The 26,369-nt window shown below is 42.4% G+C and overlaps 1 protein-coding gene across 1 annotated transcript in view; it reads right to left on the bottom strand.

Annotated features, from left to right (window-relative positions):
* Positions 1 to 5,757: 5,757 nt before the first annotated feature.
* The window catches only part of STXBP6 (syntaxin binding protein 6), a 175,081-nt gene continuing 154,469 nt past the window's right edge, over positions 5,758 to 26,369 (bottom strand). The window contains exons 4-5 of the mRNA XM_006105335.3: positions 14,753 to 14,910; positions 5,758 to 8,803 (exon numbers count right to left, since the gene is read on the bottom strand). Of these exons, the coding sequence (XP_006105397.1) occupies positions 8,780 to 8,803; positions 14,753 to 14,910 (182 nt within the window). The 3' untranslated portion in view covers positions 5,758 to 8,779. The remainder of the gene's footprint in view (positions 8,804 to 14,752; positions 14,911 to 26,369) is intronic.

Genomic DNA, 26,369 nt, shown 5'->3' with positions numbered 1-26,369 from the left:
CACTGAGGCCAATTTCTCTCACTCCCCTCTCTTTTGAAGTTTGTCTTTTTGGAAATTTCCTCTAGAAAATGGCCCCACTGGGTGCCCTTAGGCCAGAATGGCCAAAGAGGTCTGGATAATGTCTGCTCGTGTGACCTGTGCCAAAGTGGATTTAGGAGAACAAATCCATTCTTTTAGCCAGCAGCACAGTCTGGCAGGATCACAAGCCTGTAAGGCAGGCATGTCAAACTCAAAGGCTAACATGGGCCAGATAAACAAGGTTTAAGTTTATGTGGGCCACAAAAAAAACAAAAGTTTCCATTTTCATAGAAACATAGGTTTATTTCGATAGAGACATGCTGAACACAAAGGGCTGAAATAAATGAGTAATCGTTAACATAAAATAATAGAACATTTTAATAACAATTAATATTTTTTCTTGAACACTAACTTACCAGACACTGAATAACTGCACAAATTAATAAACACAATGCAAATAAACCTATTTTTCTTGTTCGCTGAAAGCAAAATATTTCCTGTTGTGCACACCAAACAAGTCAGTCCAAGACTAATGACGTGGCAATCAGCTGCTAAAATATTTGCTGCTAGAATAAGTGGAGAGAAATGGTGCACCTGCCGTAAGGCGCGAAAGGGAAATGAATGCAACACGATTATAGTAATCAGTCATTAGCGAATCTTGTAGTTCGTTATTAATAATTACGTATAATAGGATATTGTAAAAATTAAGTTATGAAAATTTTATTAAAACTTTTCTTACATACTGTTATATTGGCTGGTTGCAAAAATATTCTTTGTGGGCTGCATGCAGGGTGAGTTTGACATACTTGCTGTAAGGTTTACTACTTTATTTTGTGTCCTTCACAGAGAAGTAGCCTGCTGCTTCTTAAGGAGCTAAAGGCTTCACATTCATTATTTCACTTAATGCTTATGGTAAGCTGTGAAGTAGATAACCCCTCCCATTTTAAAACTGAGAAAGCAGGCACAGAGTTGGTAACCTGCCTGAGGCCACCCACCGAGTAAGACTGGAGCTGGAATTTGAAGCAGGGCAGGCCCTCCTGAGACCACTCATTAACCACAATGCAATGCTATCTCCAGTAAACCACACCAGTGGGCACCCTGCTCATGTCCACTCCAGTTAAAGGCATTGTGTTTCATTTTCCCTTCTGGGTGTGAGGGTGGCATAAAGTTCACACATTCTCCCCCCCCACCCCCACCCCCAGTTTCTTTCTAACCAAATGCCAAAGCTCCTTCAATATTGGAGTTTCAGACCAATGTAAATGGGTCCACAGTAACCATCACTGTAATTCCAGGTCTAAAAGAGCAAAACTCCCCGAAGGAAGCCATTGTGCTATGAATAAAAAAGCCTGCTCAATAGTGGGAACTGGGATTTCCTTCCTGGGGCAGTACAAGGCAGGATTGGTTTTAAGGAAAACTGACAGAAAGTTTCAGGCTTTAATTGCTAAGGATGTGGTATTAGAATTAAACAGAGCATCTGGCACACACGGCCAGAGCATGTAACAGGAATTTTCTTCAGAAATTGTGAATCATCCCAGCCATGTTTCAGATCTCAGGGTAAAGTTGGAAATCCATGGGTTCATTTTTCTTCTTTGTGTGTCACCTCAGAGTGGCAAAGCAATTGCGATGCAATGTCATAGGACAAAGGCTCATAAGTAATGTTTTCAAGTGGCACCTGGGATTTGTAGAACTGACGATTGCTGTCCAGCCTCTGACACATCCAAGTATGGATGCGTGAGGGGCCAGGCATCCTTGACTTGAGCTGATTAAGCACATGAGGACAAGAAAAACTATATATATTCTATTAAAAAAATCTTCACTTTACCATGAAGATCAATAGCATTTAAAATGTCCAGTAGATGCAATGTGAGAGCAGTGACAACATGCCTCGGCAGAGGACTTGGAGTCTCCTATGTCCATCCACTGGTTCCTGGAGCACGGAGGGAGTCCAGGCAGCTTTGCCAACAACCCATGCCCAGCAGTGCCCAGTGGATGGGCCACCGAAGGCAGACCCAGCCCCTGCAGACCTGCTATGCCCGGGCTCATTACCCATCAGCAGAAATAAGAAAAGTGGTAGAAAACTTCAGGGCGGGTGGGAAGAGAAACTATGATGCAGGAAATGCTGAGGCACCAGATCAGGCCCAAAGGAGAAAGTATAATGGAGGTCAAGGCAGAACATAATAGCAGTCATAGAGCTTAAATGCACATTATGTTTAATTTCTTTGACAGCGTTCATTTTATTTAAATTTGGTAATCATCTAGGGAAGCCAAGTGCCTCATCATTCAGGGAATTCAGGGATCATTTTTACCAAGATGACCAGGGACACCAAGAAGGCCAATTTGTGAGTAAAATGTATGCATTTCTAAAAGCTCCCCAAAGTGACTGACAAACCACAGCAAGGATGGAAGAACTCCCTAAGCTGCTATGTGTAGGTAACACCTTGGAAGAGTAGCTAAAACAGGATTTAAGAAAAGCCAGAAAGCAAGAAGGGCACAGAAGGGAGAAAGGTGACCGCTCAAAAGGTTGGGTTGGGGGAGGTATAGATGACCAATTTTGTGTCAGGCTGGCTCTCACTATACCAAAGCTTTTCATACATAATTTCTGGATTATCAAAACATAAACCAAAAGAAAATCCATCTTTTGCACCATCTTGTTAAAAGAGGACTGTTAGTCCATTCACATTTAGAGAAATAAAGTAAGACTTACCTTGTGGGTGGGGTAAATTGGGTTCCTGGACCCAGTTCTACCATGTGGGGGTGGGGGCTTCCCCACAGCAACAGATAATTCTCGGACACCAGCAGGGTGTCAGAGCATTCAACCCAATTCTGACAGTATCTACTGGAGATAGAGCCTCACATTCCACAGGTTGAGGGTTCAGTCCTCCAAGATTGCCCCACCCCCCAATATACATTTCAGATGCCAGACAGAAGCCCAGGTTACCTGTGTTTCTGACCAAGTGGCCAAGACTGGAGGTTCCAACAAACCCCTCCAACTCAGAATGCCCGTCGCAAATCCAGGTTGTCATCTTTACTTCTGACTGACTGGTTATAAATCAGAGGTTCCTACAACCCCATGTTTGGATATGATGAATTTGCTAGAAAGGTTCACAGAACTCAGAGAAATATGTTACTTAATCATTGGTCTATTGTGAAAAGACATAATGCAGGAACAGCCTGATGGAAGAGATGCATAGGGCAAGGAATGGGGAAAGGGCAAGGTGCTTCCAGGCCCTCTCCAGGCACACCACTCTCCTTGCATCTACACATGTTCACCAAATCAGAAGTTCTCCAAACCTCATCTTCTTCAGTTTTTATGGGGGCTTTGTTACATGGTCATGATTGATTAATCATTGGCCATTGACAATTGATTGAACCTTTCAGCCCCTCTCCCTTCCCCAGAGATGTGGGGTTCTGGGGCTGGAAGTTCCAACCCTCTAATCATGTGGTTGGTTCCATGGGCAACCAGAACTCAATCTGTAGGTACATCCCAAAAGTAAACTTATTAACATAACAAAAGACACTTTTCCCCATTCTCAACTCTTAGGAAATTCTAAGAGTTCCAGGAGCCGGGAATTTCTCATGTCTCAAGTCTTTACCTTTCTCATGTTTCAAGTCTTTACATTTCTCATGCTCTGGTAATAGCCCACCTGTGGCATTTTCCAGTTTTATGGGCCCCTGGAAATACTGTCAGCTGCCTAACCATGTCCATACTGGCAAGAAGATGTCAAAAAGTGACTTCAGGGGCGTCCAGAAGCACAGCCCTTTTCTTGATGCCAGCTGTGTGCACATGTTAATAAGCTCCCATCCCGGCTCACCCATGGCGAGTGAAGAGGCACACAGAACAGAATCAACAGGAAATAATGAAACTGAGGGTCCTCATGGTTTTGATTTGTGACTGTAACTTTAGAAATCATTTCTTCCTCTTTGTCCCTATTTCATCTCATAGACCTAGGCTTTCCCCTTGATAATCCTTTACCCCTAAGGCAGCAGAAGCAATAGCCCAGACCTGACTATGGTCACAAGGACATATGGCAAGCTAATGATAACATTTGACTTAGGTTATATTTCAGCTCCTGAGCCCTAAGGTGGACCCCTGACTATTTTTTACATGAAATCAGATGGAGAGACTCTGGAGCTGACCTCAGAGCTATCCTCAAGACTTGAAGAAATTATTTATTATCCTATGTCAGCTCCTAACGTGACCTGGAACCACTAACTCATGGTGTCTTGTGATTTTACCCTATATAATTTGAAACCTACACACCATCAGAGTCCAGTCTTTCAGTGCAGGAATTCACCCATACTCTGGAGTGGTCAATTCTATATAATAAAAGCCTAATATGCTAAGTGTCCGGTCATCTGTTCAACCAATCAAAGCATAATATGATATAATAAGGCCGCTCAACCGCTCGCTATGACGTGCACTGACCACCAGGGGGGCAGATGTTCCAACTGGTAGGTTAGTTTGCTGCTGGGGTCCAGCCAATGGGGACTGAGCGAGACAGGCTGGACACACCCTGGAGCCCTCCTGTGGACCCTCCCTAGCTGGCCAACTTCCCGCGTCCCTCCCCAGCCCCAATCATGCACCGATGGGGTCCCTCGGCCTGGCCTGCACCCTCTCACAATCTTGGACCCCTTGGGGGATGTTGGAGAGCCAGTTTTGGCCCGATACCACAGCCCAGGCAGAGGGACCCCCCTGGTACACAAATTCGTGCACCAGGCCTCTAGTTCTATAATAAAGTACTCCCTTCACTGCAAACACCAGTTTGATAATAATAACAATATTGGGGTTCAAAACAATAACATTCAAACATTTGCAATTCTGTTTCAAATTTATTTCTAGTATTTTTCTCCCCCTTCTACTTCTATCCCACCCTTAACTATAATCCACTTGTTTAGGCAGAGGATGATTATTATGATGCCAATAGTTTTTCTCATTGACTATAAGGGGAAAAGGCACCATTGATTTTTCTAAAAACACTTGTCATGTTGCTCCCCCTATAAAATTTGAGAGTTGGTTGTGATGTAATTACTAACAAATAAAAATTATATTAAGAAAAAAGGTCACCTTTCTAAGGCAGTTGGTTCATAATTAATTCACAAGAACTGGTTCCTTTAAATACATAATTAACTTAAGGTGGGGTCCTCATCTAGCTAAACCATCTATCCATTCTTTATTTTTCTGAAAAGTGGAGACTACAGTTTTCCCTTCTACTTGCAGTCCTTCCAGGAAATATTTCAAAGTTCTGACTGCTTTATCAAGTCTCCATGCCAATCCAGAGATGGTTATTATACTACAGTAGTCACCTAAGTCAGTTTCCTTGAAAACAAATGGGGTGCTGAAATAAGTTGCACTTACTTTTCCATAAAAATAAAGTGACATAATTTGATCAATTGGAAAGAAGACTTGACCAAGTCTCCTTTCCAATTTAACAAGGCATGAAACTAGTCTGTTGAATGAGGGTGCATGCTATAATAAGTACTTGAGTTGAGCATAACATTAACATCAGCAGAAAGATAACTATTAATTGGCTTAATTGCTTTGCCCATGAGAATAAGAAATATTTACCTCTTGCTGGATGGAATCTCATTATCATAATGCTATGCAACTTTATCCTAATGCTAATCCTAGCTCTTTGGTCTCCTGTAGGCACACAAGATCTTCCCATTAGCATCAATAGTACAATGATGCCTACCTATTTGTGTTTATACAGATTTTACAAATAACTGAGAGAAACAAACTTTCATCACAGAGTTAAAATATTTAATGACAAAATTAGGGTTTGTTGTCATAGTGAATCATGAGCAGGTGTTACTTGTCTCTAAAAGAAACAAAAATTATATTTGACATCTTAGAGAACATCTGAAGAATGAACTGCACAACAGACTTCAGGAGTGCCACAATTCTAAAACTGAAGGAGAAATCTATCTTTAATACCCCATATTTAGGGCATTCTGTAAATGTTTTTACATAAATGCACAACCTTTGCTAGCCACAAAAGTATTATTAAGACGAATTTCACTGTAATTTGAAGTCTAACACATACTCTTTATTTTTTTTCAGAGCTTAAAAAAATGCTAACTACTGATCCTATTACATTTTACAAATACATTTTTAATATGAAACTTAACCTGAATAACTGTATACTTCCTGTACACAGATACCTAATAATACTAGTGAAGAATACTACGGCTACATTCCAGGAACTAATAACACTGGGAAATTTCATTTCTTTATGAGTTGTCAATACAATTTAAGAAGTCCTTCACAAAAACACAATATCCCGAAAACTCATAGCGAAGTGCAGAAATGAAACAAACAGAAATTAAATGTCTTCTAGCAAGGTCAGCCAAATTAATTGGTCCCAAATAATGTGAGTCGTTTTAGCAATTTTCTCTAGGTTAGATTTTATTAATACTTTGTATTACAGCACCTTCTACAAAAGGATATGTGTCATCACAGGCTCCTGTGCAAGAGTTCAAGAGGTTGAGGAGGGACAGGGATTGCTCTTTTGGCCTCTCTGAGGGATGGAGCCCTACTTATGACTTTGACACTGGGAAGTCAAGGTCATGGCCACAGCCAAGAAGCAAATCAATAGAGAAAGCTAATTCAGATAGGTCTCTTCTTCTAATCCAGGCTATTTCCAATAAGACACAAGCCTAAAGGATAAACAGAGAGTGAGGAAAGGGAAAGATGTGGAATACTTATATTTATGAAGAGTAGCTATCACAATTTGAGCAGGAAGGAAGAATCTCAAATTTCACAGTATGCTTGTGACCTCATCCTCTGCTACTTCAGAAGCAGCTCCGCAAACACTGTTGTTAGTTGGCAACAAATTGTATTTTTGAGTTTGGCTTATTGTCAGGGTGTTTTAGATTTACCCTTTCAATTATTTATACCAACTATCTACCTCTAAAGCTAGAATCCAATTTGGGAAAATGATTGTGTGTGTGTGTCTGAAACGAGGTCTGCAAGCAAAATCTTTTTGGAGTGATATTTTGGGCTTTTCTTAAAAATTATAAATGCTTCTAATGGTACTCCTCGGATAGAAAACTTCTTATTTCGTTAAACATTTTTGGCACCAAAAGAAAAGTACAAAATATTATAGTAAACTTCTATAGTTTACAATATAAATTTTACAGAGAGTTTTTTAGAATTGGATCATCTCCCTAAGAGGAGTCAGAAATTTGTCTACAGCAAACCCCATCTCCCTTTTGACACATACTGTATAAGATAATGTTTTTCTCCAATAGCCCAATGTTCTATCTCCCTGGGAAGTTCTCTATCAGGACAACTTAAGCTATTGAAATCAGCATAAATAATCCAAAAGTCATCTTATACTGCTATGTAAGAGGCTACAATACACGTGGACTCAATTGGTTCCATGGTAGGAAGGGACAGAAAGGGTCCTGAAGATTCAGGCAGCTTAAAAATCATTGTGCTGCGGTGGGAGGCTGGCAATGTGTCTGAATGTGCAGCTTGCCTCCTGTTTCAGGAAGACAAAGCATGGCTTTCATGTTTGGCATTTTAACCCTCTAAGAAACAGACGCCCGGGCTCTAAACCCAGTACTACCTCAAGTAATTCAAAATCATATGTGTGAACCAACTTCTTTCAGGCTTCACGATGGTGCTGTTTTCTGTCAGACCTGGCAAGCTGCAATTGCTGTGAAATGCAATTTGTCTAGAAACCCATACTGAAAATTACATTAAATAAGTAGCAATAACAACATCAACACTTCCAAAAATCAGATACCAGGAAACTGAAGGCCATTTCCCAAGGACAGTGTGAGGGTATCTTTAAGATAGACATGACTTTGTAAAAAGAAAACATTTTAAATGTAACATCTTTTCACATTATCAGTTACATAGACCTTTATCTGGACAAATCAATTCTTGATAAACATCCAAGCTCTTTTCAATACCAGCTACTGGAGTTAGGGACAATGACAAAAAACCAACAAGCAAACAAAAAAACCCAGCCATAAATAATGCACAGAGGTTTTTAAATAGGCTTTTTCTTCAGTCTTTAACCTCAAATTTTTATCCTTCATTTGATAGCTTCAAATAATCAGCCTAGAACCAAGTATTTAAACTGTACCTCAGAAAGGAGATTTCTATCTGTGATTCTGATTTGTTTTTTTGAATGCTGGTGATGGCTCATGCAAAAGATTATTACATAAAAAGCAACATCTAAGACTGCTGTTTCCCCTGATAAATCCAATTGTTTTTCATAATACAGATTTATTTCTCAGGATATAGCACCTTAACCTTCGAATTAAGAGTAGCTAGGAGACTGAGTGAAACCAATCATGGCTTGACTTTTATTTCCATCCAGGAACAATAACATCTGATGTCACCATTTTAAAATGTCTTCCTGTTTAATATCAGGGAAAAAAATACATGATGCCAGTTTAGACCCAGCTCAATATATCAGTTAGTCCAAATTTCACATTCAAACTACCATAAAAAAAAAGTTTAAAAAAGGAAACACACACACACACACACACACACACACACAGTGGAAAAAAGCAAAACCAAAATGAAACTGTTGCTATTGCAGCATTTTTAGCAAGATCATGAGGGAAATATATAAACACAACATCTTTTTTCATACTAACATCTTCAAAAGAAAAACAAAACCCCTAAATGTCCACATATTATTGGAAAAAAAGAAGCAAGTGGAGGTCCGGAATTCTTGAAAAAACTGCTGAGCAAACAAACTCTTCCATTTCTCTTCAGAGGCTCACCAGGATAGGCAGTTCCTCAACATTTGTGCTTCATGGCAAGCTAAGGAGAGAGAGAAAAGGGAGTTATTAGGCAGCAGGAGTTCAATGTGTTCTGTCCCCACGCCCACGATGAGAAGCAGCACCACGATTCTGCTTGCTGGGTTATCACCAGTACCATGCACATTGGCATCTATATAGTAAATGTGCATCGTTTCCCCAAATCGTCCATGGAGCATAGCCTTTGTTACTCCTCATCGCCCAGTCAGTGTACGTGACCAGGTGAAGGAGAGCGCTATGTGATGTTCCCTCATCCCACTGAAGAAACAATGGAAAAGCCAGTGCCAGGTAGAATGAGAGACCCACCCGAGGAACAGGTGGGGTAGACGAAGAAAGGCCTCTGGGCTCCTGGGTGACTAGTAATCCAGGAAACCCAAGACTCTTCAAAGGTAAGTATTTACTGACATCTCCTAAAGCATTGCAATCAACAATGACAGAGAAGCAATTTTCAATAATATCCACTCAATATCCACCCAGGACGTTCGACCAAGTCCAAAGCACTTGATTAAACCGTGTTAGGGCTGAACAATAGACCAAATCCAGATGGAGGAATGTGGTTTATTGAAATGTTAGATGTTTATAAATGGGAACACCAAATACACCATATCATTCAACATCTTCCCTGACCCAGCTGGAGCCCTTAATGATATATTTAAGGAAGTCTAGGCAGGTATGAACATAAAATTAAATCTGACATTGCTTTTCTCAGACAGATCCTTTCCAAGGAACCCAGAAGGCAGAGTTAAGACTGAATTGTAATTCTTCATATGTCCAGAGTCTGATATTAGGGATTAATCCCTGAATTTGGGACAGGAGCGACTAGGGGTAGGTGGCAGATTGAGAATTTGCTCTTTGAGCAAAGAGCAGGCGTTTCTATGTAGGAAATAACTTTATAGAAAGTTCTGTCATCTGCATCATGACCAGGGGCTCAGCCCTTGAAGACGTAGCAAGGGAAACCCTTCTGATTCCACCCAGAGGTGCTCTGCATCACACTGGAAGATGTCGAAGATACATTTCCTCAGTGTAATGCAGGGCAATCAATCCTAGTCTCCCCTTCCCCTTCTTGATGTCTCCAACAAAGAAGTGATAACTTGGGGCTACCACCTCAGGTAGGTCACCTGCAAGAGCAGCGCCAACATTTCTCTTGCAGCTGCTGCACCCGGGCCAAGTCAGCATGTGACTTGGGGAGGGGACTGTGAACCGAGGCCTCATGTTGCTAATCTCTGCAAGACCTCCACAGGCCTTCTGCAGTGCTGACGGCAATATCAGTCAACTGTCAGACAGTGTGGTGAAGTCAGGCTGTGTGCCAGGTGCTGTGGGTTTTTGCCACGAAGGATGGAGGTGGCTTTTAACTCCTGACCTCAAAGAGTTTATGGAAACGTGGATGGAAGTGGCAGAACCAGGGCTCTCCCTCCAGTGCATCCTATTCCCCGGCCACACTGTGAGCCCCTCTGCTGTATGGCCCCATGTCTTGCTCTGTCTTCCAGTGTTTATGCATTATTTAGCAATGTGGGCGGACCATTCATATCAATATAGAGCTGTTAAGTGTTGTGCATAATGAATAACAGTCATAAATATTTGATCAATGCTGCTGTCCTCTTATTCACTGAGCTGTTAACCTTCAACTAGAGGGCTTGTGCCGATTCACCCAGTCAGTAATCTTTAGCAGTGATGGGGCTGCTGCTCCCAGGCCCTGGTTACCACTTCAGTGCGTCTGGACCTGCACAAAGGGGAGTCCCAGTCAGGCGAGTGTAGCCAGCTCAGCTTTGCAGAAATACAACTGGATTGGACATTCTGCTATTTGAGGTGTTTTTGCAGAAAGTCAGAAAGCGGCATCCTTTCCATGCTACCTAGATTTTTTGCTTGGGAGCTAGAATATGGAAGGCAGGGTACTGTTGCTTCCCTGATATGACCTTGAGCTCTAAAATCACAACTGCTTTGTACCTCATGCCTATAAATACCATCTGCAACTCAAATGTGATGGATCCAGTTCCTATAGAAGGGGAGTTTAAAATATCCTTTTGATATATTTTATTTTCTTATTATGTCATGGAAAGCTTTCTCTTTCAACTCTTTCAAAGCCGTGCAAACTACTACCCCCAAATAATAATAATATGATAATAATAATAATAATAAATCATTACTCATACTGGGGGAATCTTTAAGAGGCCTGGACTTTTATTTATTTATTTTTAAAAATATTTTATTGATTTTTCACAGAGAAGAAGGGAGAGGGACAGAGAGCCAGAAACATCGATGAGAGAGAAACATTGACAGCTGTCTCTTGCACGCCCCCCACTGGGGATGTGCCCGCAACCAAGGTACATGCCCTTGACCGGAATCGAACCTGGGACCCTTCAGTCTGCAGGCCGACGCTCTATTCACTGAGCCAAACCGGTTCGGCAAGAGGCCTGGACTTTTGAGGTCCCTTCTGGCCCAGAGACCCAAAGGAAGCACACAGAGTAAGGACACAAGCAGCCAGTGAGGCAGATGCCACTGACCACTCCCTCCCCCACAAATTAGGCTTGTGCAAAACAGGGCGGATCACCCTTCCTTTCCGCGAGAAATGTCATCCGAGGATGCCTGGGTGTGGGTCCCGCTCTCGCCTGCTGACTCACTGCCCGGCAGGCCTCAGAGTGCTGCACACACTGCAACGTTGTGCTTTTGGGGCAGGGACAGTGAGCAGGTCTGTTCCGTGGCTGAGCTGCACTTTCCTAAGGGCTGAGCGTGTACCTGGCCCACAGCTCGGGAAGGAACCCCACTTCCCCAAGCCTGGCTGACCGAGCTGGGGGAGAGGGGCTGCGGGGGCATTTTCCATCTGCTCTACAGAACACAAACGCCCACACATCTTGATGGCAGGGTCATGCAAAGGTGACCCACTAGCTGGCATACCTGGTCATCGCAGGAGTACCCGGGAAAGCGAGAAAGCCGGGGATCCTTTTCTCCTGCAATCTAAAGGGCGGGCCACACTCTCCAGCCAGAGGTGCTGCCCCTGTTCAACCAGGAAACATGAAGAACTGTCGCCTGGAATTGCCGTTCTCTGCTCGGGGCTCTCACGTGGCACTGAGTCTCGACTTGTAAGTACAGCTGCCCTTCCTGAGTCAGCACAGCCACGTGTCTGGGGGCTGGAATGCTTGGCTTCCACCTCCGAACTCTCTCCTCACCAGGCAGCCTGAGGGTTCTGACCAGTGAAAGGACATCTTCATGGTCAGCCTATACCAGTGGGTTCAAATCAGAAAGCCCTAGTCTCCAGGAAAATAGCCACACCCTATCTAAAGAGGCCAGTCTCCTCGTTAGGAATACTGCCAATGGCGGTGATTCATAAGCACACATCCCAGTTTGCCCCAACAGTGTCTCCCTCACACTCCCTCGACAGACACTAGCAGCCCGACCCTCTCCTCCTCAGAACATCCACAGGAGGGGATGTCACTGGCTGGCACGGATCCTCCCAGTGGTTAAAGCTAGAGGCTCTTTTGCCTTTGGTGGGCTAGTTGGTTTCTTTTCCGGTGGATTCTGCTTCAAGGGCTGCTCTGTGTTTAGAAAGCATCAGCATGTAGCAGGAGGCCCTCCCTCTCCCCACTGGAGGATACAACATCTTCCCCTCTAACCCCTCCCATCCCTGTGTTAGTATCCTCAAGCCCATTTCTACACCCTCCTCCCCCTTCCTCACCATACTGTGTTCATTATTCAACCACATAGGGCAGGGTCAGCAGAAACCATTGTTATGGACATAATTACAACAAAATAGAGGCCCGGTGCACGAATCGTGCATAGGTGGGGTCTGCGCGGCCCGATCAGAGGGGCCTCGGGCGGTTGGCCAGCCAGCCCCGCCCCCTGGTCAAACTCCTGCTCAAACTCTCAGTCGAGGGGACAATTTGTATATTAGCCTTTTATTATATAGGATATTAATTTAGATTTATATGTGCCATGTATTGTGTTAATAGATTTATAGTTTGGAATTCATTCAATTCTCTCAGTAACCTATAAGATAGATATTAGTATTAATTAGCCATGTTTTACTGATGAAGGAACTGGAATTTAGAGAAATTAAGCACTTGCTCAATGTCACTGATGAGTAAATTACTGAGATGATAAATCAAACACAAGATGATAATCACCACACCATACATACTGCCTTCCCAATTACTTAACAAATTTTGCCAAAATACCAGGGAAACAGGGTGACCAGGGCCAAGAATTCCGGCCATCTGCTTATGTTATCCAGTCCAGTGTTTGTATAAATTCTTCTGAGGGGGTCGCCCACTTCGATGACCTCCAGGTATTGTCTCCTCCACCTTAGGAAGTGCAATTTCACAGACATCCTTGATAACCTGGTTCATGGTTTAATCATTAACCGAAGTTCTTGTTTTAGCAGAATTTTATCAGTGCACTATCGCTTGCTCTATTCTGTGTGGTCATACATAAAAGAGAATCGCATGTACTATCACCCTTCCCAGACTTGAAGACAATTACAAATTATTCCCTTTAGCCTTCTCTTCTCCAAATTGACACTTTAACCATTTCTCCAGACTTCCTCTGTCCACCTTTCATTTAAATCACTGAAGTTGCTGTTGCTATAAATGAAGCTGGGGCTGGAATCCTAGCATTTCTAGCTCATCATTATTTCTGTATTATGAAGGCTAGAGAAGGGATCAAGGGACAAGCGAACCATAAATCTGAGCTCGCTCCCTCCGTGACAGCCACAGCAAGCCGAGGCGCTGGCCTGCATTTTCAAACAGATCTGCCCACGTCTCCTCCAGGGAACCCCAAAGGGGCCCCCAAGGCAGCTGTTCAGTAAGACCCTGTCATGATAGAAAGTTGATGACACAATGAAATAGGTCTGTGCAAAGGGGCTGCAGGAAGGGCAGGCAGGAATCATCCATTTGGAATTGGATCCGCAGTCTGGTCCCAGCCTGAGCCCCAGGCCTGAGCTCAGCTGGAGAGATTTTTCTTGTTCTTTTTCAGGTTGTCTATTCTTGTTTCCTCAGCAAAACTGGGGTTTTCTGTTGAAGCAAATCAACCCCCACATTTCCCAACAAGGTCACCTGAAAAGCATATGTGTAAGGCCAGGTCATGAGTCTGAGATGCTAACAGTTAGCAGAAGTTGTTTCTGACAACCTAGATTCAAATCACTAGCCAGAGAAGAACTGCTCTGATTTTAAACACAAGAAGAGCAATAAATCAATCCTCTCTATCGTCTGACCAACAGGGACTCTTTAGTTTGTGACTGCCTTAGATAGCTAGCTGCCAATAAAAACTCCCCCTTCCCCTCCAAAAGGCACATTCTTAGTGAGTGTGTGAGTGTGGGTGTGTGTACCCATGGTCACGGTCACTGGGAAATGCTTTTCTTTGGGTTCAGAGGCAGGAGGGAACCTTGCAGGCAGCTCTGGGCTGGTCAGGTCGGCCTTAGAGGTCCACAGCCCCTTGCAGAGGGAGGCCAGCCCTGAGATGCACCATGTCCTGGGACGACAGCTTGATTTCATATGGTGAAAAGATAAGAACACAGGATGCTGAGCTCATGACCGGAAAGAGACAGCAAGGAAAAGTAAGCACAAGCAGCCCTAAGTCCTCTTCCAGCCCAGGCCAAGGGAGGGGGGTGTTCTGGGACCTGAGCTCTTCCTCCCTCCCCACACTGTTCCCTGAGACTTGAGCCCTGAACTTCTGGGCAGGAATTAAAGATGGTCCACACTTCTCTAAGGTCCAAGGTCAGCGATAGGGATAAAGATGTCAGAAAGGAGATCTCTAAAATCAGAAAGGAGATACCCAAACAAACAGGGACAGGAGGAATCTTTCAGGACTCTGATACTTAGCAAGTAGCAGATGGAAATTGTATAGGGGGGAAAAGGTTTCATTTTGTATCTTCCCTCATGGGGGACATAGGGAAAACAAGTCTCTCAGCACCGAAGCTCACTGCCAGCCCAGAGCTGAGACCTCTGCCATCTGCAGGACCCACCTTGTGTGCAGTTTCTGCAAACTGCTGGGCGCTGTTCTTCAAGTCCTCGGTCTTCTCCTCTGCTCGGCCTAACCGCTCCCCACGCTCGTTCAAGGCCTGGCTCGCTTTCTGCACGGCACTGGACACACTATCGGCCGCTGAATGGAGGATGCTGTTTCCTGAAGAAGGACAGCAAGAGCATCAGAAACTGGCTCGGCTGGACCACAGTGACAGACCCTGCCAGGGGTGCACAGCCTGTAAGAGCATGGCAGGCCACACGATACAAAGACCAAGTCAACATTTCTTCTGATTGGGTCTCACTGAATCACTGGCAGGAAAAATACCTCTTGGCTGTAGGACCTGGGCAAATGCTGAGAGCTTCTCTCACATCCCCATCACCAACACACCACTCATTCCCACTCTCCCGGCATTCTGTTTATGGAAGCATAAAGGGACTGGGCCCTCCTGGATTTAGGACTTGGCTTGCATGGGAAATGGGAATCATGATAAGTTCATGAAATTAGGCAAGTTTAATGAGACATGTCCAGATCTTATGCGCCTTTCCCCTTGACCTGGGGTTTAGGTGAACAACCACAGGAAAAGTGGGGGCACAGAACTTTTCCAGATATAATGCTCTGTATTCCTTTCAATCCTCCCCTTCCATTTTAACCTTCATCCCTAAATGTATGGCTCCACATAAGAAACTGAATCAACCTCAAAGTCCGGAGTAGATGTGTCACCTCCCAACCTTGAATTCTGAGCTGTGGCTCTGTTGGTTGGGTCTCCTTGCCTTTGATCTCTAGTGTATGAAATATGGTGCCTCAACACTGCACTTAGGCAGGAGGTAGAAAACAGTGAATTAGTGAGCTTAGCACTCCCAGATTCACTAGAGATGATACTGAGAAAGTTGGAAGTCATCATGTTTCAAAGGCTTAGGCATCCCTGACATCCCACTTGCCAGGACTTGGAAACAGAACTCAACAGTGAAGAACTGGCAGATGCATAAGCCACTGAGAACAAGCATCTTGCAAAATGACAACCGAAGGAAATTTATGGCTGCATTTTGTTAACATTAAGTGGAAGCTATTTAATGGCATTTAGTGTAATAGCTTTATGTCTTTGAATAAGTTTATTACATCATTTAACTTTGTACCTGAGATGGATGCATCTAGCCACAGACAGCTTTTAATAGAAATGTAATTTCCTCTTGTCTCAGCTGCAAAGGCTTCCTAATTTCTCCTCTGTGGGAACAGTCTGTGGTTTGTAGAAAATGATCTCAGGAGAAGAAAGTGCCTTGCCCAGAGGAAGCACTTCATGAATTGTTTACCATTTTTCTTCTTTTGGGGTGGATTTCAAGGGCTTCCACTAGCATTAAAGGAAGGAGAATGGGGGTAACTTAGTATTACTCAGTTGCATCAAGCACTACAACGAGCCAAGATAAATCGGCACAGATGAATAGGGACCAGGAGAGAAGAGGCTCTGGAGTAATCTGGTTGAATGCAAGCGTTGGAATGGAAGGTCTAGGTCCTCAGAACAGATTTAGAAGGAGAAATCTTGGTCCCCCTTTCTTTCACATCATACTCATAACTATGATGACAGCCTATCATCACTGTCTAACATTTCAATAGCATTTTGCAATCATAAAACTCCTTCACAAATATCATCTCTTTTGTCCAAAAATTCTCCTGAAAAGGCTGAGACTAGTTGAGGTTAAGTGGCTTGTACAAGATCATGTCACCAGGGACACAGCCAGCACTAGAACCTGGTATTCCAATGACTTTTCCTTATTCTGTACCTTCCTCTTTGCAGATAAGGTGTTGGTTCTGGGAAGCAATCTACTATGCCAGAATTATAAGCAGATAAGCAAAGAGAGGTTTTGACAGGTTATTTCCTCAGGTAATGCCTGACTGTTTCTGCCCTCTAGGCATTCCTCTTGGTAAATGAAGAGTTATTGCCTGTGTGGCATTGCAAGTCAAGTGTTCTCAAGAAGAAAGAGGGCATTGGGATGGAATAGGAAGATGGAGAAGGGACTGGAAGGTGAGGAGTAGGGGAGGGCACAAGAAGATCTCCCCCCTTTCCTGCTTCCTTCCACATACCCACAGTTTAGTCACCAGAAGCTAGGGGAAAAAATGGGGCTAAGAATCTGCAACTTCACAGCTAGGAATAGCTGCACTAAAGTAAAGGGATTTTATAAGTAGCTTTCACAAAATGAAGAGGGTTTATAACCAGGACTTGTCTTTTCCCAGTGGAATTGACCCTCATGATATTCTCAAAGTTCAGATATATGTGTTTCTGAAATGATCTTGCTATGCACAAACCATACTGCTTTCTTGTCATGACTTCCATAAAGTTAATTTTGCACATGATGTCAGGTGACACTACATCCTATTTTATATAATACTAGAGGCCTGGTGCATGAAAATTCATGCACTGGAGCGGGGCGTCCCTCAGCCCAGCCTGCCCCCTCTCACAGTCCGAGAGCCCTCAGGGGTGGGAGGCGACCTGGCGATCAAGGGAAGGCAATGCTCCCATCACACCTCTGGTACTGCCACTGCCGGCAGCGCAAGCCTCGGCTGGCACCTGGTTACCTGAGCCTCGGGCAGCCCTGGGCTGCTGGGCAGCCGCCATCCAAGGCTTGCTTGCGCCTTGGGCTGGCTCTGGGCAGCTGGGCAGCTGACATCTGAGGCTTGCCTGCACCCCAGGCGTCGGCTGGGCAGCTGCCATCCGAGGCTTGCCTGTGCCTCAGGCTGGCCCTGGGCAGCTGGGCAGCCAACATCCGAGGCTTGCCTGCACCTTGGGCCGGCCCTGGATGGCTGGTGGGCTGAAGGGACTGGGGGTCTTTGGAGGCAGGCACGCGGAGTGGCTGGGCCTGCCTGGGGGCAGGCCCGGGCTTGCCATGTGCCTGCCACCCCAGTGGGGTTGAGGGGACTGGGCCCCACCATCTTGCGGCTGTGGGTGCCGCCATCCTTGAGAGCGTGGCAGTCAATTAGCATATTCCTTCCTTATTGGCTGTGGGCACTGCAATCTTTGAGGGCGGGCAATCAATTAGCATATTCCCTCCTTATTGGCTGTGGGCGCTGCCATCTTTGAGGGCGGGACAGTCAATTAGCATATTCCTTCCTTATTGGCTGTGGGCGCCACCAACTTTGCAATGGCATGAGGGTCAATTAGTATATTCCCTCTTTATTAGATAGGACTAGAGGCCCGGTGCACAAAATTCATGCACTTGGGGGTCCTGGCTTCTGGCTGAGCTGTGCTCCTCCTGTGGGAGCGCACTGACCACCAGGGGGCAGTTCCTGCATTGAGTATCTGCCCCCTGGGGTCAGTGCATGTCATAGTGACCAGTCATTCCACTGTTCAGTGGATTTGCACATTAGCCTTTTATTATACAGATGATTTAACCAATAGTCCAAATGTTATAACTAAAAGAGCGAACCAAATGCTGTGTCCACTATTCAAAGATGACACTGTTGACTACTATCAATAGAAAGTCTATCTTTGGTTGTTTTGGGGCATGAGGATGGATTTGAACAAATCTTGTTGCCTAAGTTGAAATAACCTCTCTTGGTTTCAATTCTATCCACATTTCAGGCCCAGTGAAGTCCTATCACCTTTATCAAGCTTCAGGATAATTCCATTCTTTCCTTTCCCTCAACTCTGGGAGAACTGTCCATATCCTTCTGGTGTGCTTTATCAAGTATAATCATGGGCGACTCTTCCACCTCATTTTTTCACCTGTAGATGCACTGATTTCCAAGCTGGAGTATAAATTCCCTGAGGATACCACTTGACTCTATTGACCATTCCCTAATTCTTGAATTTTCTTCTCTTGATTTGGGTCTCCTGCTTGCTTACTTTCTTCTCTCTGAGATCTTCTTGCTAATGCTGTAATTCAAGGATTCTATCATTGGCCATCTTCTCTTAGGCACTCTACAGACTCTCTCTGGGACAATTTTACTCAGCTCATGGCTTCAATGGCCAAACTTTTATCCTTAGCTAGACTGTGCTGCTGAGCTCCAGATCTTTAGTATGTTTTCTTACTGGACAACTCCAGGTGAGTGGTCCACACTCATCTTGAAATCAGTATGTCTAAACATGACCCTATTACCCTTCCCTTCACACTTGCTTTTCTTTTGGGCTCTCCTGCTCAGTGACTAACCTCACTATCTGCCCAGCTCCTCAATTCAGAAGTCTGGGAGTCAAGTCTAGATTCCTCCCTCATTTTCACCCCATACAACTAAAGGTCACCTCCTACACAGCTCTCTGCTACCATTCACATTGTTTCTGTATTGATCCAATTCCTCTCATATTCAGAGTTATAGAGACAGCCTTTTGTCTAACTGTCCTTACACCTTTCTGGTCTGTCTTCCACACTTTTATAGTACACTTTTAAAAAGGCAAGTCTGTTTTCTATAGTGACTGTACCAATTTACTAGTACATTCCCACTAGCAGTGTGGGAGGGCTCCTTTTCTCCACATCTTCTCCAATACTCATTATTTCTTATCTTATTTATAATAGCTTTTCTCACAGGTGTGAGGTGGCATCTCATTGTGGTTTTGATGTGCATTTTTCTTATAATTAGTGACGTTGAATATTTTTTCACATATATGTTATCCATCTGTGTGTCTGTGTTGGAAAAGTGTCTGAGTCCTATACCCATTTCTTAATCAAATTGTTTCTTTTTCTGTTTGTTGAGTTGTATAAGTTTTCTATATATTTAGGAGATTAGCCCTTTATCAGAGGTATCATTTGTAAATATCTTCTCTCATTCAGTTTGTTACCTTTTTTGTTATTGAATATATATATAATGCTGTACAGAAGCTTTTTTAGTTTGATGTAGTCCCATTCATTTATTTTTGCTTCTATTTCCCCTTTCTTTGAAGTCAAGTTCACAAACATCTCTCTGAGACCAAGGTCCATAAGTTTAACACCTATGTTTTCTTCTATGTTTTTATTGTTTCAGGTCTTATATTCAAGTCCTAATCCATTTGAATTAATTTTTGTATATGGTGTCAGATAGCAGTCTAGTTTCATTCTTTTGCATGTGGCTTTCCAGTTTTCTTAGCACCATTTATTAAAGAGCCTTTGCTTTTCCCATAATATGTTTTTGGTTCCTTTGTTGAAAATTAGTTGCCCATATGTGTGTGGGTTTATTTCTGCTGTCAATTCTGTTTCATTGGTCTGTGTAATTTTTCCTGCCAATACCTAGTGTTTTTATTATTGTATCTTTGTACTATAGTTTCAAGTCAGGAAGTGTGATTCCTATGACTTTGGGGTTTGCTTGCCCTCCTACCCCTCCACCTCAGAAGGCTATTCAGGGTCTTTTGAGGTTCTATACAAAACTAATGCATTTTTTGGTCCTGTTTCTGTGAAAAATGCCATTACTATATTACCCAGCAATCCCTCGTCTCAAAAATTTCTAGCCAAAATTTTTCAAAATACTTATTCATAAAGATACATGTGCCCCATTGTTTGCAGCATTAGTCACCACAGTCAACACATGAAAACATGTCTTGTGCCCCTTGTGTCCTAAGCGTCCTCTGACAGATGAATGGATAAAAAGTATGTGCAATGGAATACTACCCAGGTACAAAAATGATGGAATTTGAGACATTGGTGACAACATGGATGGATCTTGAGAGTATCATGTTAAGTCAAATTAGTCAGATGGAAATGTGTAAAAACTGTATGGTTTCAGTCACTGTGGGATATCAAGCAACAAATGAACAAACAAAGAAGACAAAAGAAGTCATAGATCCAAACAACAGAATGGTAGTTACCAGAGGAAAAGGGGGTAGGGAGAACAAAGAGGATAAAGGGGATCAGATATATGGTGACAGAGGTGAGCACACAATAGAGTATACAGATGTCATATTATAAAGTGGTACACCTGAAATTTACATAATGTTATTAACCAATGTTACCCCAATAAATTTAACTTGAAAAATTTTTAAAAAGGCAAGTCTGTTACCACCACCCCACTACTTCGAGATAAAAGTGAGACTTGTACTCTGCTTCTCTCTCTCAGGTCTTCTCTTGGAACCCCATTCATTTTCCCTTCTACCTAGCATTTTCTAATCCCACCCCTTGCCAAAATTTTCACAAATGTGTCATGTTTCTTTTACCTATATGCCTTTGTACTTCCTGCTACGTCTGTCTGGAACTCTGCTTCTCATCTTAGCCCTCCCACTTACCTCTAAATCAGGGGTCCTCAAACTACGGCCCACGGGCCACATGCAAATACAAATATTGTATTTGTTCCCGTTTTGTTTTTTTACTTCAAAATAAGATATGTGCAGTGTGCATAGGAATTTGTTCATAGTTTTTTTTTAAACTATAGTCTGGCCCTCCAACAGTCTGAGGGACAGTGAACTGGCCCCCTGTTTAAAAAGTTTGAGGACCCCTGCTCTAAATACTGCAATACACTCCAGACCTCTTTTCTAGGAAACCTCATCATGCCTCGCCCATCCTACCCTTGCTGCCCCCAGCACACACATCATCGTGTATCTATTTGAAATGGTGTATTTATTTTTCTGCATGTAATAGTTGGATATCTAGGGTGATCTCCTTGAGGGCAGTAACTGTGTCTTTCTCACTTCTGATTCCCAATCCATGGCACACAGTAGACACTTAATAAATGTTGGTTGACTGAGAGGCAGCAAGTACCAGTATATATCACCCCTCTTATGATTTCTTCATGCCTTTGCAGAGAGTTGGATACGTAACTGATGCTGTCATATGATCTAACTAGGTCCTGAAATTCTAAATTTGCCAAATGGCTAAGGGTTTAGTCTATGTCTAGTGAAGTTAACTATCTCCTTTAGAGATTGTGCCAGGAATTTAATGAATTAGGTCAACAGCAAAATGCAAAAAAGGAAATGTTTTTGCTATAGCAAAAGTAAAGAGGAAGTTTATAAAAAATTGTTGTTATTAGTCTTAAAATAAACAACTGTAAAGTATAAAAATAATAGAAGTTAAATAGCTTAATAAATACATCCAATGCAAAAATGACAGTTGCCTGAATCTTACTATTTCTAGACATTTAATAAAATATGCTCTTCATAACAACCTAATGTGATGGGCATATCATCATTTTTAAAATCCCATTTTTACAGTTGGGAGCAGCAACATAGAGAGAGAGATTTAACAATGTTCCAGGAATCACACAGTAAACAAATAGCATTGTGTGAACTGACTCTCCATGGGAATTTCCTTGTAATGAGATTAATGACACAGTCTGTATTAACTATATGCAATAAGACTAGTGTAGTAATTCCTAATGCACTTCTTAAAGTCATAATATGAAATAAAACATCCTGTCCTTATTATAAGTTAAAAAATCTTACTGTAGAAAATTTAGAATACACATTACAAAAAGGCAATAAAATTATATCATATTCAATTGCTTAGAGATGACCATAAATTATATTTATGGTACATTTTATTGTAGTATTTTTCTGTATATGCTTTTCTGAAACCATACTCTATATATTTAGTTATATATATCCTGTTGTGGGTACTTTCCTATGTCGTGAAAATTGTTTGAAAATACTGTTTATAATAGCTGCATTACATTATTGTAATTTATTCAACTACTAGAATAGAAGCCTGACGCACAAAATTCGTGCAAGATTAGGCCTTCCTGCCCCCAGCTGCCGGCACCGGCTTCCCTCTGGCACCCGGGACCCAGGTTCCCTTGCAGCCCCGGCTTCACCCAGAAGGAGGTCTAGTCTAATTAGCATATTACGTTTTTATTATTATAGATTACTCTTTTAGATATTCGTTGTGTTTCCAAAAGTCTTACTTTTTCAAATGAGGCCATGGTTACCTTCTTGCATTTACAAACACACACACACACACACATACAACTTTGCCCACATCTCTGATAATTCCTAGAAATAAAACTGCTGGTTCAAAGGACATGCACATTTTTGAGGCTCATGGTGGATGTGGAAGATTGCTTCCATGAAAGACTTGTTCAACAATCAGAACTATTCATTGGAGTGCATACTATGTGCTAGGCACTGTTACGTTGACATAGTTGGCAGAAAGACTTTGAGGGAGTGATTTACCTTCTCTGATCTTCAATGTCCTCATCTGTGATATGAACAGCAAGCCACCCATCTCATGTGGCTGATGTGGAAATGAAGATGAAGATGTATACAGAGTGCCTGTAGGTGCTCAATGGACACTTGTTCCTCCACCTCCCAAAGACCACATCTGCTTTGGAGGAACTTTGGAAATGGCACAATACACCCCATTCCATTGCATGTCTCCCTCTTTGCCCTCTTATCTCAGGGCTAAGTGTCTTGAGGCTCGCAGAAGGCATTTCTTAGATATCTTGTATACCTGCTGTGTGTAGCTCAGGGTGTTGCTTAGACATGGAGCTGAACACATACTCATTAAGTCAATGAGTATGCTTTGTACATAGGATGCCTGACTCAAAAGTTGGGGCTCATCATATTGTGCTGAGTTAATCTGGAACTAAAACAGCCTTCCAAGGCAGACAGAGCAGTAATTCTCTCGAAATAGAAACAAAGCATATTAATACCTAAATTTGTTCATTCAAGCACAGCAAATGAAGTCAACTGCCTTTTGAATTATAGCCTCCAAAGAGTTCAGCGGACACTATTCTTACTTCATTGATGTTGCATTCACATCAGTATCACTCAATATGTGCTTTTAAAATATATATTTGGCATCTTTCTGTTTAATGATTTAGAAGATTTTGAGAGAGCAACTTGAGATAAAGCTTTAACAATGTATTATTACTGTTTAAAATCACAATTAAAAAGTAACAGTAGAAGAGAAAAAAGAGGAGGAAAGTTTTGTTGTTGTTGTTAATCCTCACCCAAGAATATTTTTCCTTTTTTTTTTTTTTTTTTTTAAGAGAGAGAGTGAAAGGGAGGGGGAAAATACAGAGAGAGAGAGAGAGACATTGATGTGAGAGAGAAACACTAATTGGTTGCCTCCCACATGTGCCCCAACCAGGGCCGGGGATCAAGCCTGCAACTGAGGTACGTGCCCTTGACCAGAATCGAACCCAAGACCCTTCAATCCGAGGGCTTATGTTCTATCCACTGAGCCAAACTGGCTAGGGCAAGGGGAGGAGAGATCTTAAAAAGCACACAAAATACTCTAATAGCCATTATAATAGCACAAACAGCCTTCCAAGGCAGACAGAGCAGTAATTCTCTCAAAATAGAAACTAAGCATATTAATACCTAAATTTGTTCATTCAAGCACAGCAAATAAGGTCAAATAAAGTCTACTACTAGTGGACATATTAGCAAAAGAGAAGTCTCATGGAAAACTGATTCCCTGTCCGTGGGCCTTCTCAGTGCCAAAGTCACTCTGAACCACTCACACACTATTCTGCTCGGAGATGAGCTCCCACCTCCGCCCCGTGGGTAGTAATTCAGTTGCATGGTAATCATAATGATTCTAATGAGGTTCTGCTTAGTACTGTGACTTGATTTAACATTTTACAGATTAATAATTGAAATAATAATGATGACATTAGCTTTCACTTCTACAGAGTGATTGAATGCAAAGGCCTATCTAGTGAAACACATTGGTTCCTTTGTTGTAGGTTTTTGTTAATCCTCATGCAAAGATATTTTTTCCATTGATTTTTAGAGAGTGGAAGGGAAGGAGGGAGGGGGAGAGAGAGAGAGAGAGAGAGAGAGAGAGAGAGAGAGAGAGAGAGAGATACCAATTGGTTGCCTCTTGCATGTCCCCCTACAGGGGCCTGGGACCAAACCTGTAACCCAGGTACATGCCCTTGGCTGGGAATTGAACCCGTGACCCTTTGGTGCACAGACTGACACTCTAACCACTGAACCACACTGACTAGGGTGAAACTCATTGGTTCTTAACTCCATTAATTGTCTGTGAGCATGGGTAAACTGCCAAGCTCTTTCACCATTACACTGACTAATCAATACAAATCACACTGCTGCACTTCAGTGTTGGACAACCTCTAGGACTCCCTTGTAAGATGGAGATTCTTTCAAAAGGTAGAACTTCATTTCTACTTTTGACTGATCAGTAAGTTCTGTTACATGCTCAGGTTATAGTAAGCCTTTCTTAAAGGAAGAGTTAGTTGTTGCCGCATGTTAGGCACATGTGCAGTGTGAGGATCAGTCACTCACAGAAAAAGCTAGTTTTCACTGTCTACTCTGTTCAGGGGCTATGCTAAGTTGTCAAGTCCTCAAAGGAATATATTCTTACTCTACTCTATAATTCAGGATAAAAGTGCTCAGGGAGCTGAAGTAGCTCAACCAAGATCATCCAGATCTTGACCCTAAAAAAAGCATATTGGTTTTTTTTTAATCCTCATCCAAGTATATTTTTTCCACTGCTTTTCATAGAGAGTGGAAAGGAGGGATGGAGAGAGAGTGGAGGGAGGGAGAGGGAGAGAAAGAGAGGGAGAGAGAGAGAGAGAGAGAGAGAGAGACAGACATTGATGTGTGACACATCAATTGGTTGCCTCCCGCATGCACCCTGACTAGGGTTGGGGATCAATCCTGCAACCCAGGTATGTACCCTTGACCAGGAATTGAACCCTCAACCATTTGGTGTGAAGACCCATGCTCTAACCGCTGAGCCACAATGACCAGGCACATTTTGTTATTTTAAAAATAATTGTATATATTTAAGGTTTACAACATGATGATTTGATGTACATATACTACTTAGTAAAATGATTGCTACAATCAAGCTAATTACATATCCACCTCCTCATGGTTTTCTTTCTTTCTTTCTTTCTTTCTTTCTTTCTTTCTTTCTTTCTTTCTTTCTTTCTTTTTTCTTGTGTGTGTTGAGAGGACCTGAAATCTATTCTTTTACCAAATTTCCAGTGTTCAATATAGTATTATTAACTATAGTCATCATGCTATGCATTAAATCTCTAGACTTACTCATCTTACATAACTTCAACTATGTACCCTTGGACCAACATCTGTCCATATCCACACATCCCTGCCTGTGGTAATCACACATGAGAAGAAAAAAAAACCCTACATGATCTCACTTATATGTGGAGTCTAAAAAACTCAAATACACAGAAGCTCAGAGTTGCCCCCAAAGCTCTTAAGGACTATGTCAGCATTTCCCAAAGTGGTTGTGTGGCCTTAAAAAATCCTACATAAAAAACACAATCCTATTGTAAAATGACTTTGCAAAAATACCAATTTAGTTGGCTTCTTTATTGCAGAACTTTGCAAAACCTTTAATATGCTAATGTAAGTTGTTAATCAAAAGAAGGTAGGGGTAGGAGCATGAGAGATCTGTTAGCAGAATTTCTCGACATATTTATTTACAAGGTTCTTGTAAATAAAATCTGCTTTGAGAAATGCTACAATAAACCATACTGACTTCTAAGTTAAAGGAAGAAAACTAAATAAATCCAGGCTGTCCTCATCAATTTAGTAATAGATGGACAAGTCATGTAATTACATTAAAAAGGCTTGCTTTATAGAAGCAGTAGAACAGATATAGCATGTTAAATGGCAGTTTGAGAATTATCTTTTGTTTTAAGTTGGTGGCTAATTTCAGGGACCATAAAGCTTGTTTGTTGCCTGCAGCTGGATGGCAAAGAAAATTGGACTAAGAGCTCAGGAGTACTTTGTAAAC

Source organism: Myotis lucifugus, unplaced genomic scaffold (genome assembly GCF_000147115.1).
Source record: "Myotis lucifugus unplaced genomic scaffold, Myoluc2.0 scaffold_672, whole genome shotgun sequence".
NCBI classification, from domain to species: Eukaryota; Metazoa; Chordata; class Mammalia; order Chiroptera; family Vespertilionidae; genus Myotis; species Myotis lucifugus.
This window is presented reverse-complemented; position numbering and strand designations above follow the sequence as displayed.